Raw genomic sequence first — 22,704 nt, forward strand, 5'->3', positions numbered from 1 at the left:
GCCGCGCGCCTGCGCAGGGCGGGGCTGTGCACGCGGCCGGAAGCGCAGCAGGACCCGCGCCGGGCGGGGGGGGGCTCGGGGGCCGCCTGCGGGCAGCGAACAGGCGGCGAGGGGACACCCCGGAGACCCCCCCGGACACCCCCCAGGGACCCCCCGGCCCCACAGGGACCCCCCGGCACCAAACAGTCCTGTGGGCCCCCTCCGGACACCCCCCGGACACCCCCAGGCCTGCAGGGACCCCACAGCCCTGTGCGCCCCCCCCGGACCCCCCCGGACATAAAACCCCAGACAACACAACTTTTTTTTTTTTTTTTTTAATATTTCATCAACTTTACAGGGTTACAATTGTCTTAAATATTCTGAAGTTTAAATACAATCTGTATAATAATGTTATTATAAAATGTAAACTTTCAGTGTTTTTATTTTATTTTATCTTTTTTTTTTTTTTTTTTTTTTTTAATAATCAAAAGTTTCAATACCTGAATGTTTGCAAAACTGAAATATTTCACCGGGGGCCTGGGTGCGCCCGAGGCCGCCGCTCTCAGAGGTAGAATGTGGTTTTTATTCTTTTTCTTTTTTTTGTCTTTTGTGGTTTTTTTTCTTTTTCATTTTTTACCTGAGTTAAGATATGCACGCTGGGTAAATGCGTCTGCAGCTGTGTCCATTCCTTTTTTCTTTCCAAACCCCAGAGAAACTGATTTAGGCTTTTTTTTTTTTTTTTTAAATCGATATGCAAAAAGAAAAAAATAAAGTGGAAGGTAATACGCTTTCAAAAAAAAAAAAAAAAGAGGGGGAGGGAAGAGGAAGAAGGGGGGGGGGAAATAAAAATAATTAAAAAAAAAAACAACAAAAGCAACCAACCCAAAACAGTGACTGTACAAATGCAAAAACTCACTAAGAAAATCTAACGCCCACCCTGGGCACGAGGAACCCCCCCGCGGGGATTTCTCCTTGCGGGGAGCTGGGCTGGATCCTAAAGCAGCAGGAGCCGGACGGAGCCCCCCCGGACCCCCCCAAGGGGTCCACGGAGCCACCAAGGGGCATTTCCAGCTCTGGAGGTGGGGGGGGGGGGAAAGGCTGAAAAAAAAAAAAGACAAAAAAAAAAAAAAAAAGGCTGGAAAAGCCCCAAATCCCCTGAGATCGCCACTTCCCCAAGCAAAAAAAAAAAAAAAAAAAAAAAGGAGGGGGTCCCACCAGCACAGGAGCCCCCCCCCCGGCACCTGGGGAAGGGGGGAAAAACCCTGTGCTCGAGGTCGAAACCTGAGGAATTGAGATACCGAGTTGCGGGGGGGTGAGGGGGGGTTTCGGTATCGGGTCGCGATTGTGTCTCACGCAGATGTGGGCGAACGGTTTTGGAGCTGGGGGGGGTTGAAAATAAAAAAAAAAAAGTCTTAAAAAAATTGCAAAGAAAAAAACCCCCACCCCAAAACCTGGCCAGCTGGAGAGATAACGGTGTTTAAAATCAGTCCTTGGGGGGGGATGCTCTGAGGTGTCCCCCCCCCGACACAAGCTCCTGCATCCCGTCGCTGAGCTGGATGCTGGATGCCAGTCCCCCTCCAGCCCCCCCCAGACATGGCCCGGGCCCCGCTCTCGCCAAACTGATTTTTTTGGAGGTAAAAACGCCCGAATTGGCTTTGCACAGTAGTATTGGGGGGCGGGGGGGGGTAAAGATTCGCCGTGCAGCCCGGCTCCTGCCCCGCTTCCCCCCCCCCGGGTTAAAGCCGGGAGCGACGCGGCCGCCACGGTCTAAGGCTGGACCCGGGCCCCCCCCGCCGGGGCTGGGGGGTCGGCGGGGGGGGGAAACGGCTTCTGGCCCCATTTTCTCCGCGGAGAAAATAAAGCGTCAGCCTGAGAGCGGCGGGTTCCCACGGATGCGCCGTCCGGGTGGGACGGGCAGCGGGACGGGCAGTGCCCCCCCCTGCCCCCGGCACCCCCAGAGGTGGGCACAGACCCCCCCAGCGCCAGCCCCTGGGCACAGACTGGGGAAACTGGAGGCTGGGGGGTGCGGGCAGCTGCCCGTGCCAGGGGCTGCCAGCCCTGCCCGCTGCCGCCTCAGCCCGGCCGGGAGGGGACCCCCGGCCCCCCCCGGCCCGTAGAAAGCCCTGGGGGGGTCGGGGTGCCCGCGGGGGTCCCAGGGGAAGGAGCAGAGCTGGACCCGGCTACTGACAACGAGAGGAGGAGGAGGTGAGGCGGTTTCCAAGCTCCCGTTTCCCTGATGAACACTAATATATATCATTTGCATGTTAAAGTTCGATTCTTTTCTCTTCTTTTCTTTTTAGAGAATAAAATAGAAGCTATTTACAACAAAACAATCAAACAACCTCTTAAAATCCCATATAGTGAGCGTAGTTCTCAAAATAAAAGGGGCGGGAAAAGGATCTAAATGAATAAAATATCTCCCGATTTCCAATTACTATTTTTTTTATCTTTTTTTCCTTTAGAGTGCCGGGGGTTTTCACCAAAGCTCGCGTCGGCAGGCGTCCGTGCGTCTGTCTGGAGGTAACACGAGTTAAAAAATAATAATAATAATAATAATAAATGTACAGTGCAAAGTGTGGTGTGAGTGAGGTAAACGGTCCCGGAGCGCAGCGGGACGGCCGGCGGCTCCGGCGAAACCCCCGGGCTAAAGCTTTTCTCCTCGCAAAGGAAAACCCAACCAGACGGAGCGAGGGCAGAGCCCGGGCCCCCCCGGCCCCCCCGGCCCGGCGGCGGCTGGCGGGGGCTGTGGGGCAGCTCTGCCCCCCCCGCCGCGGCTGCCCGCGCTGGCCCGGGGCCGCGGGCGTTAAGGCGAAGCGTTGTTGGAGGTAGAGCTGGGGGGCACGGCCAGGCCGGCGGGGGCTGGGGGGGGGACGCTGCCGCCGCCGCCGCCGCTCCCCCCCCCGCCGCCGCCGCCGCCGCCGCTCCGGCCGCCGCCGCCGCCGTTGCCTTTGCTGTAGGCAGAGGAGGGGAGCGAGGAGGAGGAGGAGGAAGAGGAGGAGGAAGGGCCGGGGGTCTGGGCGAAGAGCACACCTGGGGAGAGAGCGGGGGGCTGAGCCGGGGGGGGCACGGCCGGGCTGACGCCGCCTGCGCCCCGCGGCCCAGAGCGGGGCCGAGCGAGCGGCCCCCGGCGCGCGGGGGGGCCCACCTGTGTAGACGATGCCGTTGATCTCCACGGACATGCTGATGCTGTTGGTGCCGTTGCTGCTCAGGCCGGCGGCGGGGTCCTGGCGGCTCTCTGCCGGGAAGAGGCGGTTACCGACCCCGCCGCGGGGGGGCAGCGCCGGGGCGGGGGGGCGCGGGGCCGGCACTGACCTGGCGAGCGGGGGCCCTGGCTGTTGATGCGGATGCTCATGGGCAGCTGGGCCGTCATGGCCAGGAGGTTCTGCTGCAGCGCCCGCTGCATCAGCCGCTGCTGCTCGTCCGCCACCAGCGCCATCTTCTTCTCCGGGGGCTCCCCCGACTCCAGCTTCTCCCGCAGCTGCTCCAGCGCCGCGGCCTGGGCGGCCGCCGCCACCTGCACCGCGGCCGCCTGGGCCGCCACCACGGGGTGACCGGCCAGCGAGACGGGGAGCCGGCTGGGCATGGAGATGGGGATGGGGGAGTCCTCCTCTGCGGGGGCACAGCGGGTCAGGGGCGTGGGGGACAGGGACCGACGGCCGCCACCGCCCCGGGCCCGGCCCTGCGCCTCGCGCCCGCGGCTGCCCGGCACCTCCTGCCCCTCCCGGGGCCAGAGCCGGGTGACCGGAGCCAGGGTCCCCAAAACGAGCCCCGGTGCCCGGAGCGCGGGGAGGGGACGGGAGCGTGACCCCCCCCGCCCATGATGCCCCGCTCTGCCCCTCTGGGGGCTGCGTCCCCGGTGCCGGGAGGGGGCTCAGCCCCTGGCCCGGAGCCCGCGGCAGCCGTTACCTTTCTTGATCTTCTGGACGGGAGCGATGGAGCCGCCGTTGGTGGCGGAGGCCAGTCCCAGCGCCGGCACCGGCAGCTTGGGGGAGGAGAGGAGGCCGTGGGTGCCGCCGGGCGAGTAGGTGAAGAGGGAGGTGCCGAAGCCCTGCCGCCGGCCCTCCCGCCGGTTGCTGTCGATGGCCGCCTGCAGCTCGTTGGGGTTGCTCAGCCCTCGCTTCTCACATTCGTAGGGGTACAGGTACTTCATGTACCTGCCGGCGGACAGGGACGGGGACGGTGACGCGGCAGCTGGGCACCCCCTGCCCCCCGCGCCGCCCCCTCCCTCCCTCCCTCCCCGCCGTCCCGCGCGGGCAGAGGCAGCGCCGCCCCCCGCCGCGGCCCCCGCTCACTGGGTGCGCAGGGTGAAGGCCGCGCTGGTGATGGAGGTCGGCAGGTTCAGCCCCTTGGTGATCTCCCGCCACAGCTTCTTGTTGATGACCTCCACCAGGCCGCCCTTCTCCGTCACCAGCGTGTAGAGCATGTACAGGTCCAGCACCTGCTTGGCCATGATGGGGATCCGGTTGACGGGGGTCCCTGGGGAGGGGGGAGGAGAGAGCGGGTCTGGGCTGCTGCTTCCTCACCCCTGGCGAAGGGGGGGGGGAAGCCGGCGAGACCCCCATGAGGTGGCGCGGGGGGGGACCCCCTCGCTCCTCCCTTCCCGTCCGCCGCCGCCTTCTCCCCCCCGGGGACCCCCCCACCTCGCTGCCGTCTCGCTGAGCGTCAGCCCCGCCAACAGAGTCAACAGAAACTCGCAGCTTTCAGCCGCAGCCCCCAGAACGGGGCCGAGCGGTTTTCTCAGGCCGAGGCCGGCGGCACCCGGCAACACGAGTTATTTATAACGGCGGCGACGGCGCTTCCCGGCTGCGAGGGTCCCGCCGCGCCGGGGGGGCTGCGCGGGCACGGGGGGTTCATCCCTCCAGCCACGGGGAAGGGGCCGCTGCGTCTCCTCCCTCCCGGGGGTCTCTGCCCCCCCCGGCACCAGCGGGGCTCGGGGGGGACCCCGGTGGGACGCGGCCAGCGCGGGCCCGGCGGCTCCCCGGCCCCCCCGCACGCACACGTGCTTCCCCCAGCGCCCGCCTGACAAAAGGCTGAAGGCAGCGATGCGTCAGCACTTCCAGCGCTGTTTTCCACGCAGGAACCAGACCCTCGTCCAGGCGAACGCTTTCAGCCCTTCCCACCCCCTCCTCTGGGCCCCCCCGCCAGCACCCGCAGAGCGAGAAGGCAGCGAGGGGCTTCGCCCTCCACAATATCCCCCGAAACCCGGGGAAGGGGCCGCGGATCCGGAACGGGGTGGGCGTGGGGAGCGGGGCCGGGCGAGGGGGGGCCGCAAGCACCGGATCCAGCCCAGCAGGTTTGACCCCGCTGTGCAAAGAGGTTAAAAATTAACCAGCGGCCCTGCCGGAGCTGTGACCTCGCGTTTGTAACGAGGGGCGAGGAAATGAGCCCCCGGCCCCGGGAGGGCACGGGGGGAGCGGGGCGGGCGCGGGGGGGCTCACCTCGCTTCTGCATGAAGCTGAAGAGGTCGTCCAGGAACTCCTTCCTCCTGGGGTCTCCGTCCAGCTCGTACAGCTGCGCAACGGGAGGGGAAAACGCTCAGAAAAACCCCTACACGTGCCCCCCCAGCCTGGAGAGTCCCAGCCGCCCCGAAGAGGCTTGAGCCCTGCAGACCCCCGGACGCTGAACGGCTTGGGGGGGATCCCTGAGTGGGGCTGGGGGGTCCCCAGGGTCCCTGCAGCTTGGGGCTGTTCCCCGCCTGCCCCCCTCGGAGCTGGGCCCAAAACGCCGGTGCTGGGGTCGCGGTGCTGCCCACGCCTCGCCCGCGGCCGGAGCGGCTCCCCCGGGGCAGACGCTGCGCCTGGCCCCCGGCTCCTCCCGGGAACGCCGATCTCGGTTATTTTTAACGTCTGCCATGTGCTCGGCACAGACCGGAGCGACGCTTCGGCGGGATCCGTCCTCCACACCGGCAGTGCCGGAGGGAGCCAGCGCCGGGGCCACGGGGAGGTGGTGAAGTGCTGGGCCCCGGGGCGAGCCGGTGCACAACGTCGCACGCCCGCGGCGTGAGCGCGTGTGCCACGGGCCGAGCGCGCGCGGGGACCCGGCCCGGCAGGGCCTGTTCCCTCCGGAGAGCAGAAAACCTGCCCGGCGAGGCCGGCGCTGAGCGTGGGCTGCCCCGCGCGGCTCCGTGCCCGTCGGACGGCGGCCTCCCCCCCCCAGCATCCCCCCGGTCACCGCACTGCCCGCGCGGCCCCGGCGAGGCTCCGGCACAGCTGCGCCTCCAGCGCCCGGTTCTGCGGGGGCAGCTTTTGTCGGGACCCCACCCCGCGCCCGGCACATTCCTGCCTGATTTATGGCGGCAGGATCTGCTGGCCGGAGCGCCCCGGCACGCCGCCTCGGCTCTGCCTCTCCCCGGTGCTGGCACCCGGGGCCCAGGCGGTTTCTTGCCCGGAGCTGGTGGCTGGTGGCTAATCCTCCCCCCACCCCAAGGAGGGGTGTCAGAGGGGGGGGTGCGGGGCAGGCGCTGCCCAGACGCGGCGGGGATGGACGCCGCAGCCCTCGCCCCGGCCTGGCTGCCCGCGGCCCCGCGGTGCCGAGCCGCTCCCGCTTTTCTCAATGACAACTTTGAACAACTGCCAGCGGAGCCGCGGCGGGAGGGAGGGGGCTATAAATATTCCCACGTAACTCAGCAGGCACGAACCGCCGGGCCGGCAGCCGCAGGGCGCCCACCGGCACGTCACCGGGTCACCGACACGGCCGCTCGCCCCGCGGCTCGCCCGGCTGGGAGCGAGGGGTGCGAGCCCCCTCCTCCCGCCACCCCGGGAGGATCCGGATCCCGCGGGGCCGAGCTCGCCCGCCGGCGCCGATCAAAGGCTCGGTGAGGCCGTGCGATAAGAGGGGCAGGAAAGCCATAAACCCCCCGTTCCCCTGGAAACCTCCGCGGCTGCCGGCAAACCCCCGCGAAGGGGCGGGAGACCCCTCAGAGCCCCTCTCCCGCCCCGGCGAGGGCTCCGGCGTGCGGGGGGGCCAGAGGGCCCAGGGCGCAGGGGGAGCGGAGCGGTGCCCCCCGGCCGGGCAGGGGCGGGACGCGGCCCAGCGGGCACCGCCGCGGTTTCACGGGCTGAGCCGCGCCAGCTGCTCCCGGCGGCCGAGGGACGTTGGGCCGGCGCCAATCCAGCCTCCCCCGTTTCCTCGAGCGGCTCCCGTGGAGAAAGGGTTTCCCCGGCGCCCGCCGCCACCGCAGGATCCTGGGGGTCCTGAGCCTGGCTCCACCGCCGCTGCCCCCCGCGGTTCACCCTGAGCCTAATCCCCCCCACCCCGGAACCCCGTTAACCCCACAAACCGGGGGTGACAGCCGTCCCTGGGGTCCCTGGGGCGGGGGGACACGGGCAGGACGGGCCAGCGAGGGGGTCACGAGCAGCCTATTGACCCGCAGAGCTCTCGGAATCCATCAGCCGCGTGTGAACACGTCGGCTCAGTCAATTTTTATAAACGTGGCTCTTAAATAAAGCTGCTCCCCCCCCGCTGCAGGCGGGAGCTGCGGCTGCCACCGGGAAGGGACGAATGTGCCGGCTCATTTACTGCCGTGAGCACCCCCCGGCCGTGGGCCCCCCCGGGCTCAGTCCCGAGGGGAACGGACGCGTTTAAGAGGATGAAAGAAAATTAACCGTCAGCTGAGGAAAGCGTGCGCCGGCCGGGCCGCGGGGATTAGCGGGCGGGTGGCTGTACCGTGTGCCGGACCTCCCGCCGGCCCCGGTGGCCCGACGCCGAAATCTGCCGGCCATGGCCACCCTCACCCCCAGGCGGGGGTCACGGGGGCCGGGCAGGCAGCAGGACCCCTGTTCCCACCGGCACCCCCGCGGCCCTGCCGGCACGCCCAGCCGCGGCTGCCGGGCAAAGGACATTTCACAACCTGCCGCTTGTGGTAACCGGCGAGATTTCGACAGCGCCGCGGCGCTCGGCTGCGGCCCCCCGGCCCCCACCGCTTCCCCACCCGCTGGAGCCCCCCGGCCCCTCGCCTGGCTCTGCTGCCGCCAGCAGAACCGCCCGGCACGAGGGCGGCTCCCCGGGGAGCGCGGCCGGAGCCGCGTGGCGAGGACGTGCCCCGCCACGGCCGGGACGTGCCCGCTCTGCACCCAGCGGCACCGGCCGAGCCGCCCCCGGCCCCCCTCGCCCCCAGGGCACAGGCAGAGATGGGGAGGGGGGCAGAGACCAGCGAGTTCCAGCCGCCCCTGGCGGGATTTCCTCGCGCCGGTGCCGTCCCTCTGCCGGGACACCTCGCTGGCAGCCCGCGGCGCTCCCGCGCCGGCGAGGATGCGGCAGAGCAGCTGCACGGCCCGTGAACACCAAAAGGCAGTGCAGGCGTCGTAAGAAAGCTTCGATATTGGGTCTCAAAATAAAAATTGAGGAACAGAAACATGTTCTTATTTCAGCAGCGTGTGAAACCGAGCACGCAGCCGGGCTCGGCACGGACCAGCTGCCGCCGGCACCACCGGACCGAAATCAGCAGGTGCTGATCCCTGCCCCGGGCTGCTGCCCCCCCCAGGCCGCTGCCCCCCCAGGCGCTCCAGCACGGCTTCTGCTCGGCACCGAGCGCGGTTCCTCGCCGGGGAAGCGCGGGGGGAGGCGGCGAGGCTCAGTGCAAAGGTAATGCCGGCCGGCGGGCAGCGAGCCGCGGGGAGAGGCCGCCCAGCCGCCGCTGAGTCAATAGATTTACATTTCGTAATGAGGGAGGCTGCAGGGAGGTGGAAACGACTTAATCTGTAACGCAGCTGCCCCAAGAATATCCTCTTATCGTGGGGAGGCCGCCCGGCCGCGCCGCCCTGCCGACGGGGCCCCGTGGCGAGAGCGCGGTGCCAGGAGATGCCGCGGCACAGCCGAGCCCCGCCGGGCCGGGGGCAGAGGAGATGCCCCCCGCCTCCCTGAGACCCCCCGGGCTGGGCAATCCGGCCCCACGCCCTGGGTGCTCCGGCGCTCCCCCAGCACGGGGCGAACGCCCGGTGCCAGCGGCAGGGCCGCTCTGTGGCGCGGTGCCGGCGCAGCCCCCTGGGCCCCGGCGCCCCGTCCTTGGGCCGGTTGAGGACAAGGTGCCAGATGGCCCTTGGCAGCAGATGTATAATTAAGTGGAGGAGGAATTAGGAAGGCGGCGGGCGGGCGGCACTGACCCCGCGGCCAGCGCCCCGGCAGGATGCGGCCGGTGTTTGGTGTGGATGACCAGATTAACGTTTCAAACCAGATTACTGGAAAAATCCCGACCCGTTGGCTTTCAAAGGGCTGGCGGGGAGGCGGCCCCTCGGCAATGCCAGGAATGCAGGAGAGAGCCCTCGGCACGGGAGCGGTGCGAGCCGGGGGTCCGCCGGGAGGGGCCAAGATAACGCCCCCCAGAAACCCACCGCGCCCTGCTAACAGCCCCCCCGGCTGCGGGCCAGGAGGGCAATTAACGCAGGAGGGGAAGCGCCGCTTAACGAGGCTCTGGCAGTGCCGGGGCTTGTGCCGGAGCCGGGCGATGGGATCTGCCCCAGCAGGGACCCCCCAGCCGGAGAGCGGGGTGGGGGGGCTGGGGCTGCAAGGAGCCCGTGCCCCAGCATCCCACGTCCGAGTTAAAAACACACACCCCCACCCCCCCCAGCTTGGTTCCGGGTTCTCAAGCCTCGGGGATTAATTTTCAGGTTTCTTTTCCATCGCCAGGAAGTCTCGACACTCTCGGCTTTCCTCCCTTCTCTCCGAAACCGGTTTGGGACGTGCGCGCCGTGAGCTGGGGGGGGACAGACCCCCAAGGGCCACTGCGGCAAGGGCAGGGGGGCCGGTGGCAGCCCCCCCAGCGGGGCCAACCGCCTTCCGGGGGCTAAAACCCCCTGAGTTTCTGTGTTTAGGGAAAAAAGACAACAAAGGCAGCGGCAGGGGAGAGCCCACCCCGGCGAGGCGCCTGCAGCAGGTAGCAGGCAAATGTCCTCCCTGATTGATTCCAGCCCGGGCGGCGTGATGGGGGGGCGGGGGGGGGCTCCTTCTCTCTTTCTTTTCTTCCTTCCTTCCTCCGCGCGGCCCCCAGGGACGCGTCCCTTTGTCCCGCTGACAGCCGAGGGGCGATGCCGGGAGAGGGGGGGAGAGCGCGCACGCTAACGAGTTATTTAACGAGGAATAAACACGCAGGCGGCGTTTCCCGTCCCGCTCCCGGCCGGCGCACGCGGCCCCCCGGCCCCCGACACGTCGAGGCAGCGCCGGGGCACTGGCCCCACGCCGATCGCGCACCAGGACCCGCCGCCGGGGCCAGAGGGGGCACTTACTCGGAAAAAGAAAGTAATTTGTAAAAACTAGAGCGAAGGGCTGGTGGCGAGCCCTGAAATGAAGCGTTTCGGGTGATGCTGGTGAGGTGGTTTCCTGTAAGATGGTGGCTGAGTCACGGCTGGGGGTGTCCGCGGCCGCGCAGCCCCTTCTCCGGGCACGGCCGTGGCGGTGACGGGGGGGGCAGCGCCAGCACGGCTCCCCCCGGCCCCGGGGGCACCGGGTTTGCTGGGGCCGGTCCCTCCCAGCGAAGGGCAAAGGGAGAGTCCGGCCCTGGCTCAGATCCCACCGCAGATAAAGCGCTCGGCTTAGGGACGGGTCACCTCTCGCCGTCCCCATCCCTAATCCCCTGCGAGCCCCCCCCAGAGCACAGACCCCGCCCGGAGATGGGGGTGCCGGGGGGCAGGGAGGTGCTCCCCCTCCCCACAGGGGTGTCCCCCCGGCCGGAGCGGGCCGAGGCCCCCGACCGGCCCGGCGGGATTCCTGCGGGTGAGCGCGGCCGGGGCCGCCCGGGGCCGGGGGCCGCTTCCGCGGGGGCAGGCGGGGAGGGGGCCGGGGAGCGCTGGGCTCTCGCCGTCGCGTTTCCCGTCGGCACTATTGTTCCCGCTGGTTCCCAGCATTGTCCCCTCCGCGGGTCGGCACCGCCCGGGCCGGGACGAGCCCCCGCCGCAGGTGCCTCTCCCCACCGGGGCCCCCTCGGGCCGGGGGCTGCGGGACCCGGCGGGCGGGAGATCCACCGGTGCTCCTGTGGCAGCGTGACAAGCCCCCTCCCGTTCCCCAGCCACCGCCCCAAAGGGCCAGGGGGGGCCCCACGACCACCCGGGCTTTCCCCAGCATCCGCAACCCCCCCGCCGAGTGGCCACATCCCGGCCGTGGTCCCGTGGGAGCGACCCCACAGGACGTGGGGAAGGGGACAGGGACGAGCAGGAGCCCACGGCCCCGCGGGCAGCGGTCCCGTCCCAAACTGAGCCCCGCAGCGGGAGGGGGGGCCCAGGCGGGCCCTGCCCGGGCTGGGGGGAGCAGCGTCGGGGCAGCGTGGGCCGGTGTCAGCGCTGACACGGCGGGTGTCACCGCGCTGCGGAGGGGGACCTTGAATGGGCGAATTAGTCGCCGTTTAACCTCCCTGACCCGCCATTGTCCGCCCGCCGCCGGCCGCCCTCCCCGCCGTGCCGCCGGGACCCGCGGGCCGCAGCCCCCCCGGTGCGGGGTCGCCCGGCCGAGGCGACGCCGGCCCCAGCGCGGCTGCGCTGTCGCTGTTTTTCCCCTTCCCGCAGAGGAGGAAGCGAATCCTGCTGCAGTTGCATTTCAAACGGCGGTTTCGGAGGGACCTGCTGGGCGGCAGCGTGCCGGGCTCCGGCTAAAATAAAAACCGGTTCAGTGTCTGAGCGCCGAGGCGTGGCGGGGGCTGGGGCCCGGGGGTGCTGCCCCCGCCAAGCCGAGCGCTGCGGCGGCTCTCCCGGCCCTCGCCGCGCACATGCCGGCGGATGCCCTTGACACACGCTCGCTATCGCAGCGCCCTTGTGCAAATATTAATTCAGTGGAGCCGGGCAGAGTTGAGAAAGCTCGTCCCAGGGAGCGACGGCCTGGGCCCAGCTCACACGGCGGCGCCGCCGGGGGGGCGACCGAGCCAGAGCCCCGCGGCACGGACCCGGGGAAACCGCGGCCGGGGCAGCGAAGTTTCTCCCGACAGAAGCGGCGCAAACCCTGGGGGCAGCCGGTGACCCCCGCCCTGGGCCGTCCCTCCCCGGGCGCCCCCCGAGCTCCCCGGGGGTGAAGGCCCACGGGGCCGGCGGGTCGGGACCCCGGGCGAGGAGCGTGCGGGCGCGGGGCGGCGTGCGGGCGGCGGCGCTGGCCCTCGCAGGCGAGTTGGGGTTTAAATTCCACCATATGTAAATGATCATCTTCGAAAGGGGATCGCCGTAAGCCGGAGCAGATGAGTCACCCGGGGCTTCCACCGCCCGGCCGGGGATTTGTCTAATTGTAAATCTGTTCCTGAAATGCGAGGTCCCGCACCTCCACCCATGCTGCGGACGGCCACCCGCCAACCCCGCCGCGCCGGGGGTCCCGGGGGGTCCCGGGGGGGTCCCGCACGCCGCGGCCCTGCCCGCGGGAGCTGGAGGAGCTCCAGCAGCCACAGCTGGTTTTGACAGGCAGCCAGCTGCGGGCCGTCAGCCCTGGGAACCGTCGCCCAGAGCCGCTCCAGCAGCACCGAAACCTCGCTGCCTCCTCGCGCTGCCGGCGACCCGCGGCGGGGAGGGGGCGGCGGGGGCCCTGCCGCGGCGCTGACGCAGCACCAGAGCGGTGCCAGCCCCGGCAAAGCCACAGCGGGCAGCAGCACGGGGCGGCCTGTCGCAGGCATTGGGGTCTCTGACAGCGAGCGCCGCTGCCGGAGCCGGGGTCACCGCGGTGGCCGCGGGCAGGCGGGGAAACTGAGGCAGGAGGCCGAGCCCTTTGGCGAAAGGACGTGGGGCCGGCGCCTGCCTGGGTGCTCCTGGCTGCCCTCTGCGCCGGGGCGAGAGCCCTGAGCCCGCTGCTGCGGGGGACAGGGAAGCCCCTGCCTAGAGGATTGTCACCACAGCAGCGACAGGGCCCCCCCCTCCCCGCAGGGACCCCCCCGGGCCGCGCAGCCCCGGTGCGGGGGGACGATCGTGAGGCGCGTCCGGAGCGGGGGCCCAGGCAGAGGCAGCGAGGGGTCAGGGAGCGGGTCAGGACCCGGGATGGGACCCGCACCCCGGGCCCCCGCTCCGGCGGCCCCGTGTAGGCAGCGCAGGCAGGCGTGTCCCTGGGGATGGGCCCGGCGGGGAGCGGGGGGCTCCCCCCGTCCCCCAACCTCTGCCCGCCCCCGATTGCGGCACGTCCGGCCGGGCCCCACTGCCATCTCTCCTGCGGTTTGGGCCAGAAATAGGGCGATGGAGCAACACCGCACCCTTGCCCAACCGCCCCGCTGCCGGGCGGCTGTTTGCTTTGCTGACAAAGGACCTGCTCTCCTCTCAGCTCTTTTTTTTTTTTTTCTCCTTTTAAATAAACCCCCATTCCTGTTAGTTCAGCTGTGCCGGAGCTGGGAGGCGGCCACCTCCTCTGCAGCCCTTGAATGAGCCCTGGGGGCTGGGGCTCTGGGGCGGACGGGGGGCTCGGGGGGCACTGGCAGGCGATGCCCAGGCCGGGGGGAGCCACCCGGGCCCCAAGCCGAGGGGTGCCGGGGGGAAGGCCCACACGGGAGCGAGCCGGGCGAAGGCGCTGGTGGGGCACCTGGGGCAGGAGGGTCCCTGTCCCCCGTCCCCCGCCTCGTTAATCATCCCGGGTCGCGTGGGCAGACACGGCTTCGCGCGGTGCCCGGATGCCAGGACCGGCACCCGCAGCCCGTGCGGGCGCCCGGCACCGGGCTGGGGGAGGCACTCGGCGGCTAAGCCGCTCTCGCCGAGAAGCCCCTGACCCCCGGCCAGGGATCCGGCGGGATTACGACTCCGGGAATGTTCCCTGAGCGCCGTGAGCCGATTACCGGGCTGGAGCCCCGGCCAGGAGCAGCCTTCAGCGAGCTGGATGGTGCCGGGGGGCGGGAGGCGACCCCGGGGCCGTGGGGCAGGACGCGGCCCTTCTCCCGGGAGAGGTCCGAGGGCCGCGCCCCCGCGCCCCGTCCCGCTCCGGTCCCCTCCTCGCCCCCGTTATCAGCCGCCGGCCCGGCCAGGCGCCGCAATCGCCTCCCCCGGCTTGGGAGCGCCCGGCCGGAGGCCCCAGGGCGCTGCCCTTTATCTGTGCCCCCCCACGCCGCGGCACCGGCCGGAGCTAAACCGCCTTCGGGGCGTGGGGACGGTGGCCCCCGGCCGGGCGACGACACTCGGGTGCCCCTTTCCCCACGCAGGGGCCCCCTCGCCCTCCCTGGGGGCGGCTCATCCGCTCGGCTGCCTAATGCAATAAAGCTCTAATCAATATTTTAAAGAAAATAAATGGGCCCTCGTTAAGAGGCCGCAGGGCCCCCGCTCCCCCCGCCAGCTTTGGGCTTTTCAAAGGAAAATAATCCACTGGAGAAAGGGGTTCAGGGCCCCGCGCCGGGGGCTCTGCTGCCTGTGGGGGCCGAGGGGATCCCCCCACGCCGCATCCCAGGGATCCGGAGGACAAATGGGCTTTTCCTCGGCCCCCCCGGGCCCTCCCGCGCTTCTCCCAGGACAATCTCAGCTTCGTCCCCCGGGGAGCTGCCGTGGCCCTGCCACGTGCGTGGCCATGGCTGGTCCCAGGCCTGGGAGGGAAGCGGGGGGGTCCACTCTCGCCCCCGCTGCACCCAGCGGCCGCTCGCTGAGGTTGCAGAGTTGCTTTCGTTTTTTGTTTGTTGGTTTGTTGTTTCTTTTCCCCCCCCAACTGTTGCACTGCGAAACGCCGTATCTCAGGGGAGCGCAGCACAAGATAAGGGCTGAGGTTTTCGCCCCCCACGTGCCGTCAGCACGGTTCAGACGTCCCCGTTTGGGACAGTTTAAGAAACCTCCCACCCCCCCCCCCAGAGCACCAGCACCCCGCTGCCGGCAGAGCCTCCCCCCAGCACCGCCCCGGCTTCCTGAAGCCTCCGGCACTTCGCGCGAACGGGAGCAGGGTCGGGGGTTAAACATCAGGCTGAGGTACCCCAAAGGGGGCACCCCAAAGAGAGCCCAGTGGCTGCAGCAGCCGGGGGGAGCACTGGGACGCAGACCCCCCCCCGCGGGACACGGTGACGGGGTGACGGGGTGCAGCGCCCGAGGGAGCGCAGGAAACTCCAGAAGGGGCAGAGGCAGGAAACTCCGGGCCGTGGGCTGCGGGTGAGGCCCGGGCTCGCGCTCCCGGTATTAGTGGGGTGCCGCGACAGCGGGAACGAAACAGAAAGGTCAGGAGGGGGTTCACCGCGGGGCAGCCCCCCCACCTGTCGGACATCAAAGCAGGTTTTCCCCCGCAGCCCCGCGCCGGCAGCAGCAGCGGCCGGTCAGGCGTCACCCAGCAGCGCCCGGCTCCCCCCGCGAGCATCCCCCTCCGGAGCGGCGGCACGACAGTGAACGCCCGCTGTGTGACTCCCCGGAGCCCCCGCACCCGGCCGTGGTGCTGGGGGGGGCCGGGGCTCTCCCCCAGCCCCGCGGCCGCCCGCAGGCAGCCAAGACCCCCGGGCCGAGCCCGGACACGCCGGCAGCACCCCGGCCCCCCGCCGGGCCTTTCGGGGCGAGGTTAGAGACGCTCCCAAACCCGACCGGGGGCGAAGGCGGCCCCAGCCTGGCGGTGGCGTGAGGCCACGTGCCACCACCCCGCCGGACCCCTCCGCCCCGGCGCGGCTACAACGGGGCCGGATCGAAGCGGAAGGAGCCTGCCCGCGCTGCGGACGTGGCAGCCGTTCCCCCGGGGAGCCTTCCCCCCCCCCCCCCCCGAGGAGCCATCGTGCCCTCGGCAGCCGCTGCCCCCCGAGCCCCCCGCCTCGCCGGGGGCTCCTTTGTTCTGCTGCGTGCGCGGGCAGTGCCCCGGGTCAGCCCCGAGCTGACCTCTGCCTGCGCGGTAGCTGTCCCCGGGGACGGGGAGGTGCCACGCGCCGGCTCCCTCACCTCCCTAACCTCCATCACTCTTCCTCGCGCCCTCCCCTTCCTCCCCCTGAACTGGGCCCCCTCCTCCTCCTCCTCCTCTCCCTGGCCCCCCACGGTTTGCAGGAATCTGGCCCGGATGGGTCAGTAAAACTGGGCGCTGGAGGACGGGGGCAGTGCCCGGCAAGCGTCACCCCCCAGGCCGGGGACACCGGGGCCCGACCCCGGGCTGGGCCGTTCACCCGCAGGGGCCCCGGTGAGCCCCGGCGGTGCTGGGGGCCAGGGCCGGAGCACAGCCCCGCACTGCCCGGGGGCACCCGGCTCCCCCAGACCGAGCCCACGCAGCCACAGCTCGGCCCCGGGAGGTGCCGGGGGGGGGGCCCAGGTCCCTGCAAGCCTGGGGGAGAGCGGAGCTGCGCTGAGCGGGGAGGAGCTCCTTGGCGAAAAAAGGGGAACCCCAAAATAAACCCCTTCCTTGGGCAGCGTTTCCCCGCTGGCGGGAAGGCCCGGCGCCACGTCCCCACAGCTCTCCCGCGCGGGGGGACCCACCAGCACCCCGGTGCTCTCCCAGGGCGGGGAAGGGGTAAAGCACCCCCTGCCCAGGGGGCCGCGGCAGCCGCCCCGCGCCGGCGCTCGCTGTTTACATTCCCGCTGCTCCTTCCCAGGCCGCGGCAGCCCGGCTGCGCCGGCGGGGCTGGGGTGGCCGGCGGCACGCGTTGGAGGGTGGCCAGGAGGAGCTCCCGGCCAGCGCCGCACCGAGCAACCCCCTGGCCCAGGGCCAGCGGCCGCGGTCCAAGCGCTGGCGCGCTGACGTGCCGGGGAAAGCCTCTCCCGGCCGGGCGCTTCGCCGCCTCCTCTCCGCCGCCCACGGCACAGCGGTGGCAGCCGCCTTCCTCCCACCTCCGGCTGTTGCCAGGATTAACCGCCGTGCCGGGCTCTCCCCGCAGACCCTGGGGAGCGAAAGGGAGGCAGGGGGGGGGCTCAGCCCCTTTTGCCAGCACGGCCTGGGGGACAGAGGGTGTGCTGGGGCCCCGGCTGATGTCCCCAAGCGCCGTGGCTGCGGCAGGGACCCGGCGTGTCCGCGGCCCGTTGCACCAGCACGGCACAGGCCCTGCGGGCACCGCCAGCCCCCCAGCCCTCCCCTCGGCATCCCGGGGGCCGGCAGCCACGGCCAGGCCCCCGGCGCGGGCGACGGGTCTGGTACGGCACCGACACGGTGACAAACAGGAAGATCATGGCTGCGGTATCAAAAAAGCCTTTTCACAGATACGAGATCACGTCCCCGGCCTCTCGCACCCCGACGGCAGGAAGCACAAAAAAGAGAAACCACGAGAAGTGGAGGCGGCGTGGGCGCAGCGGCACGAGCGACACGCGGGGCAGAAGCGTCCCCGCAGCCAGGCAGGAGCGCGCCGGGGAGGGCAACCGCGCGCTCCGCGCTGGCTTGTACTTTCCCTGCCAGCCCCGCCGCGAGGCTGCCCGCGCCCAGCCGCGCCGGCAGATCCCAGCAGCTCCTTCCCCCTTGCGGGAGGGACGCGGCAGCCTCTGCCCCTTCCCCTTTGGGCCGTCGCATCCCTCCCAAAAGGCCACTGCGCCCCGGCCGCCCCATCTGGGTCCCATCTGCTGCCGTTAGCTCCCGTCCCTTCCCCCAGCCCTAAACTCAGATGTATTTAAACACAAACATCAAAGGCACCGGGCAGCCCCCGGGGAGCCCCAGCTCGCAGCACATTTCCTTCTATTAGCCGAAAGCGGGGCGCAGCGAGCTCAGTGCCGGGAGAGAGCGGAGCGTGCCTGCCTCCTGCCCGGCCGGCTCAGCCAGTGCGGGGAGGGCGGCGGGGGGGCAGCTGGGGCCCTTCCTCCCCGTTTCACTCCTCAGCAGTATTTTGGCAGCGGCAAGGGGGCAGCTCTGCCCCCGGGCACCTGCTGGGCATCACCTCCACGGTGACCGGGAGCAAGTCAGGTCCCAACCGAACGGCTTGGGGAGGGTGGAGACAGGAATCCCTTCAGAATTGCAGGTTTGGGGTGTCCTTTTCCACCATTTTTAGCAAGAATCCCCCCAGGTCCCTGCGGCAAACCCCATCGCAGCGTCTGCCTGCGCCGGGCCGGGCCACAGCACCGACTGGGACACAGGATCCCACCAGAGCCACCGACCAAAGCGACAGGGGAGGGGACGAGGCTGAGCCCGAGCACTGAGACCCCGCAGGAATCCCGCGTGTTCGGAGCGGCGGCAGCTCCAGCCCAGAACAAGGCTGCCGGGGCGGCGCTGCCAGAGGCCTCTCGCCGAGCCGAGCCGAGGAGCAGGGCAGGGACGGGCACAGCGGGGGCGCGCGCGTCTCGGCGGGCACTTACTTGCTTGAACTGCTCCTCGTAGGTCCAGTCGCCGTGGTCGGGCGCTGGCGGCGGGGGCTGCGCGTGGCCCAGTCCGGAGGGGCCCCGTTCCTGCCCGCCCGGCAGCCGCTGCGGCTCCCCCCGGTAGTGCTGGGGGGCCGGGGGCTTGCGGAGCAGCAGGGACCCCGCGCCCGCCCGCCCCGCCTCTGCCGAGCCGAGCCCTTCCTCTCCTATGTCTTCTTCTTCCTCATAGTCTTCCTCATCCTCCTCCTCCTCTTCTTCCTCTTCCTCCTCCTCCTCACCCAGGTCCTCTTCAAAGTCGTCTTCATCCCACTTGCCCTTCCTAGAGCGGGGGAGAGCAGAGATTTTCACCCGCACGACATGGGGGTCTGGCCCCCCCAACCCAACCCCTCTCCCCCTGCCCCACGGGCCAGATCCCATCCTTCCAGATGGGGGAACGTCTCCATGAGCCTCCCCCGCCCCCCAGCACCCCCCACGGCCACGGGGCACACGGGGAAGGCGGTGAAGCTCCGGTGCAGCCCCGTTGGCGGGTGGCAGCCCCCCGGGGCACCGTGGGTGTCCCAGGACAGCAGCTCCCGGGGAGCGGAGCTCTGCCAGATGGCTCCCAGCCTGTTCCCTGCCCTGGAGAGGACTCGGGCTGGGAGGAGGCGGCCGCGAGGGCTCTGCATAATTTAAAGCCAGGCCAGGATCCTCTGTCGCTGCCCCACGTGGCTCCCAGGGCAGAGATGAAATGTCACCCCACGCCAGCCCGGCACGGGGAATCACGGCTGCCGAGCCGAGCCGCTGCTCTCGGCAGCTCCTGCCCCGGGATGTCCCGACGGCGCTGACCCACCTCCCCGCCCCGAGGTGCAGGAAGCCCCCGGCCGCCCAGCACAGCCCCGGCACCCTCTGAAGCTGGTCACACCAAAACCTGCCGGGGCCGGGCCGCATCCCGGCCCCTTCTCTGAACCCCTAATTGCTGCTGCTCCGGGCAAGCGTATACTCACAGATCCTCCTCCTCCTCAGAGCCCATCTCCTGCTGGTACCCGCCATCCTCTTCCTCCTCCTCGCCGTGCTCCTCCTCCTCCTCCTCCTCCTCAGAAGCCTGACTCTCGTCTGACAGCCCCGGGCTGGACGAGTGGCTGAGGCCGGCGGCCGCGGCCCTCATGGCGGCCAGGGCGGCCATCTGCGCCCGCTGGATGTGCGCGCTCTCGGGCTCCGCTCCCTCCTCCGAGGGCGCCGGGGCCGGATCCTGGCCACGGGCCCGGGCCGGGGTGCTGGCGGGGGGCTGCCCCGGGGCCGGCGGGGGCTGCGCCGGGGGGGGCGTGGAGCGTTGCTGCTGCTGCTGCTCCTGCTGCCGCGCTTCCAGCGCCTGCTGCAGCCGCGCGCGCTGCTGCCGCTGCAGGTTCTCCATCACCGCCTGCAGCTTCATGGCTCTGCCCGAGGACGGCGGGTCCCCGGGGGGGCGGGGGGCGATGCACCCGGGGGGCAGCGCCCGGGAGGCGCGGGGGGCAGCGCCCGGCAGGCTGCCGCGCTCCAGCGGGGCTGGAGGCCAAGGCCGGGCAGCGCCGGATCGGGGGGGCAGCCCGGGCCCGGGGGGGGCGAGGGCAGCGGCGGGTCCGCAGCGCCGTCGGGGTGTCAGGGCAGGAATCGCCGCCACGTCAGGGCAGAGGGACGCGCCCCCCGACCCCCCTCAGCCTTGCCCCGACGTCTCCTTCTCTCGAGGGCTCTGGCGGGAGCCGTGGGCACGGGGCCGCTCCTCGGGACCGGGGTGCTGCTGCCGAAACCTCCGCGGGCTCAACAGGCAGCGGCGGCAGCCCGGCGCATCGCCCCCTCCCTCGCCGAGCGGGCACCTTCCGGGGGGCAGCAGCCTCGGGGTCCACGCGGCGTCCCCCCGCTCGGGGCCGGGCGTCCCTAGTCCTCGGCCGGCTCGGCTTGTGGCAGGCGTGGGCACAAACCTGCCGGGAGGAGCAGAGGAGAGGGTCAGCGGAGCTGCCGGCAGGCGAGCAGGAAGGAGTTAAAGACAGCGCAGGAGCCTCATTAATCTCGAGCTAATGAGATAGGGAGGCCGAGCCCTGCTGCTGGAGGGGGAAGGGGCCTGCTGGACCAGATAGCCCGGCCTGGCCCTGCAGGCAGCGGATACCGGGATACCAGCGCCCGCAGATAACACCCGCGGGGAGGGCGCTGGGGGGGCCGTCCGACACGTCCCCCATGGGGAACAGGGCACGTCCCCACCCGGGGACACCAGGGACACGCGGGGAGCGCTGGGCTGGGGGGCGGCAGGAGCAGGGAGCTGCCAGGCCAGCGCCGGGAGCGAGCGGCACCGGGGTCGCCCCGCGTGGCAGGGGGGCTCCTCACCCAGCGGGGTCCCACGGCGCGGGGGGACCCGCGTGTCCCCAGGGCAGCGCCCGCGGGACGGGCAGGCAGAGCCTTGCTCCGCGAAACCCCGGCAAACAGGCTCTGCGGGCTGCCCCCCCCCCGGCTCCCGCGATTCTCCCCTTCCCCGGGGGCTGCGGGTCCTCCGGGGTGCCGTGGGGCTGCGAGCGGCTCCGCTCTGCTCCGCCCCGCCGGCTCGCACCGGAGAAACCGGCACGTCACGGCCGGGCCCTGTGACACCCCCACGCCCCGGCCTGAGCCCCCCCGCGCCGCGGCGCAGCCGGCCCCGGACAACGTCGGCGGGACCTCGCCGGTGCCAACGGCGGGGAGGGAGCTCGCCGCGCTGCCGTCGCGGTCGCACCACGTACGGGCATCGATCGTCCCGGTCCCGGACACAGCCCGGAGCCAGGGCTGGGCCGCGGGGGCAGGGCAGCACGCGGGAGGCGGCAGCCACGGCGCGATCCCGCGAATTCTGGAAAGGGGAACCCGCTCCCCGGTGCCGCTGCCGAGGGGGCGGCCGGGTCGCAGCCGCTTCCCCCGCGCCTCGCTGCGGCGGCGCCCGCATCCGCTCCCGGCCCTGCCGCGCTCGGTTCCCGCTACGAAGGCGCCGCCGCCGCCTCCCAGGACTGCCCAGCCCCTGCCCGTGCCTCAGTTTCCCCCCCTCGCCCCCGGCCGTCTCCATCTTGCCTGCGCGGAGGAGGGGAGGCGCTGGGGCAGGGACCCTCCCCGCTCCGCACCGGGCCGGGACCGAACTCCGTCCCTTGCGCCTGCGAGAGCCACGACCGAAACCGGAGTGAGACTCGTCCCGGGCACGTGCTCCTCCGGCCCCGCCGCGCCACGAGTCGCCAAATTACTCGGTGCCAGCGCCGGTGGGTGCTGCCGGGAGCGGAGCCGCCTCCGCAGCGCCCCGGGCCGTGTCCCCGCGGGGACTCGAAGCCCGAGCGCGGCCGCCGCGGCGAAGCCCGAGCCAGGGGACCGCGGCACCCCGGCCCGGCGGCCGCGGTGACCTTGAGCCGTGCCCCTTTGTCCCTCCTGGCCGCGCGGGGCCGCGGGGGCCCGGTGTCCCCCCACGCGCGGGCGGTGCCGGGCGGCGGCACCCGCGTCCCGGGGGCAGGTGCTCGAGAGCGACGGCGGCTACGCCGGGCTAAAAATACGCGGCGGGGGTGTGACGGACGGGGCCTTTGTGCCACCGACACCGGGCCTGGCCACAGCCGGACACCCCCAGCCGCTGCCCCCCGACCCCCGGGGGGACTCACGGCACCGCCCGGGCGGGGGCTGCGAGGGCAGCGCGAAGACCGAAGGGGGGAGGAGGAGGAGGACGGGGAGCCCGGGCGCGGCGGGTGCCCGTCCCCAGGGACGGACAGGGCCGGGGGGGCCGCGGGAGGGACCCCCGGGGCAGGCAGGGGGCTGGTCCCCAGGGCCGAGCCCGGCCCCGCTCCCGGCGGCACCGGCTGCGCCGAGCCCGGCGTCGGGGCCGGCGGCCGCCGGCTCAAACCGGGGATGGGGGCGGCGGGGCCCGGCCCCACGAGCCGGAGGGTGAACGGCTGCGCCCGGCACGGGGAGACGAGGCCGGGCTGGGCCAGCAGCTCCCGGCCGGCGCGGAGCCCGACCCCGACCCCCTCCTCCGGCCGCGGGCCCGGGGCTGCCCCGGCCGGGGGCAGAGGGCGGCGGCAGCGGCCCCGTCTCGTCTCCCCGCCGGGCGGGGCGGGGCGCGGGGGGCTCTAACCGGCCGGGACAGTAACGGCCGCAGGGCGCGGAGGGCCCGGGGGCGGCGCCGGCCGGGAGCGGCCGAGGGAGCGCGGGGCGGGGGGGGGGGGGGGGGAAGCGGCCGGTAACCGGCCGCGGAGGGGGAGGGGACGCCCCGCTGCCGCCCAACAACCGCCCGCGGGGGTCCCGGCCCGCCCAGGGAACGCGCCCGGTGCGCGGCCCCGGTCCCGCCCAGTCCCCGAGCGCGGGGGGAGACCCCGACCCCCGGTACCGGCCGCGGCGGAAGGAGGGCGGTGTTGGGGGGGAGGGGGGGGGGTCCCGGTACCGTCCGCCGGGCCGGTGCGGCGGCGCGTCCCCGCTTACCCGGTGGAGGCCGAGCGCCGCGAAGCCGCATAGCAGCCGCGGCCCCCGGGGCTCGGGCTGCGGCGGGGCCGGGGTGCGCTCGGTGCCCGCACGGCGGCTGCTCTCCCCGCGGGCGGGCGGCGGGGCCCGGACCCGCCCCGCCCCGCGCCGCCATTGGCCCGCCGCGCCCGCGCCGCCCCGCCCCCCGCCGCCATTGGTCCTCCGAGCCCGC

At 71.5% G+C, this 22,704-nt stretch overlaps 1 protein-coding gene across 1 annotated transcript; it reads right to left on the reverse strand.

Moving 5' to 3' along the window:
• Positions 1 to 1,138: 1,138 nt before the first annotated feature.
• On the reverse strand, positions 1,139 to 22,603 carry ARID3A (AT-rich interaction domain 3A). The gene is made up of 9 exons (XM_074928167.1): positions 22,494 to 22,603; positions 19,055 to 20,005; positions 18,069 to 18,390; positions 5,418 to 5,490; positions 4,272 to 4,455; positions 3,886 to 4,133; positions 3,292 to 3,588; positions 3,125 to 3,214; positions 1,139 to 3,009 (listed from the first exon to the last, which is right to left on the reverse strand). Exons 2-9 carry the CDS (start codon positions 19,477 to 19,479, stop codon positions 2,783 to 2,785), a joined length of 1,866 nt encoding a protein of 621 aa, XP_074784268.1. The 5' UTR covers positions 19,480 to 20,005; positions 22,494 to 22,603; the 3' UTR covers positions 1,139 to 2,782.
• Between the last annotated feature and the right edge of the window lie 101 nt (positions 22,604 to 22,704).

Source organism: Athene noctua, chromosome 27, assembly GCF_965140245.1.
Source record: "Athene noctua chromosome 27, bAthNoc1.hap1.1, whole genome shotgun sequence".
In the NCBI taxonomy this organism is placed as follows: Eukaryota; Metazoa; Chordata; class Aves; order Strigiformes; family Strigidae; genus Athene; species Athene noctua.

Bases quoted from the DNA above. Each gene is read 5' to 3' on its own strand.
- ARID3A (XM_074928167.1), bottom strand. From the start codon at position 19,479: ATGAAGCTGCAGGCGGTGATGGAGAACCTGCAGCGGCAGCAGCGCGCG. The intron at 5,491-18,068 runs GTAAGTGCCCGC...CCCGTTGCGCAG, and splicing joins ACGAGGAGCAGTTCAAGCAA to CTGTACGAGCTGGACGGAGA. The intron at 3,010-3,124 runs GTGGGCCCCCCC...CTCTCTCCCCAG, and splicing joins CAACGGCATCGTCTACACAG to GTGTGCTCTTCGCCCAGACC.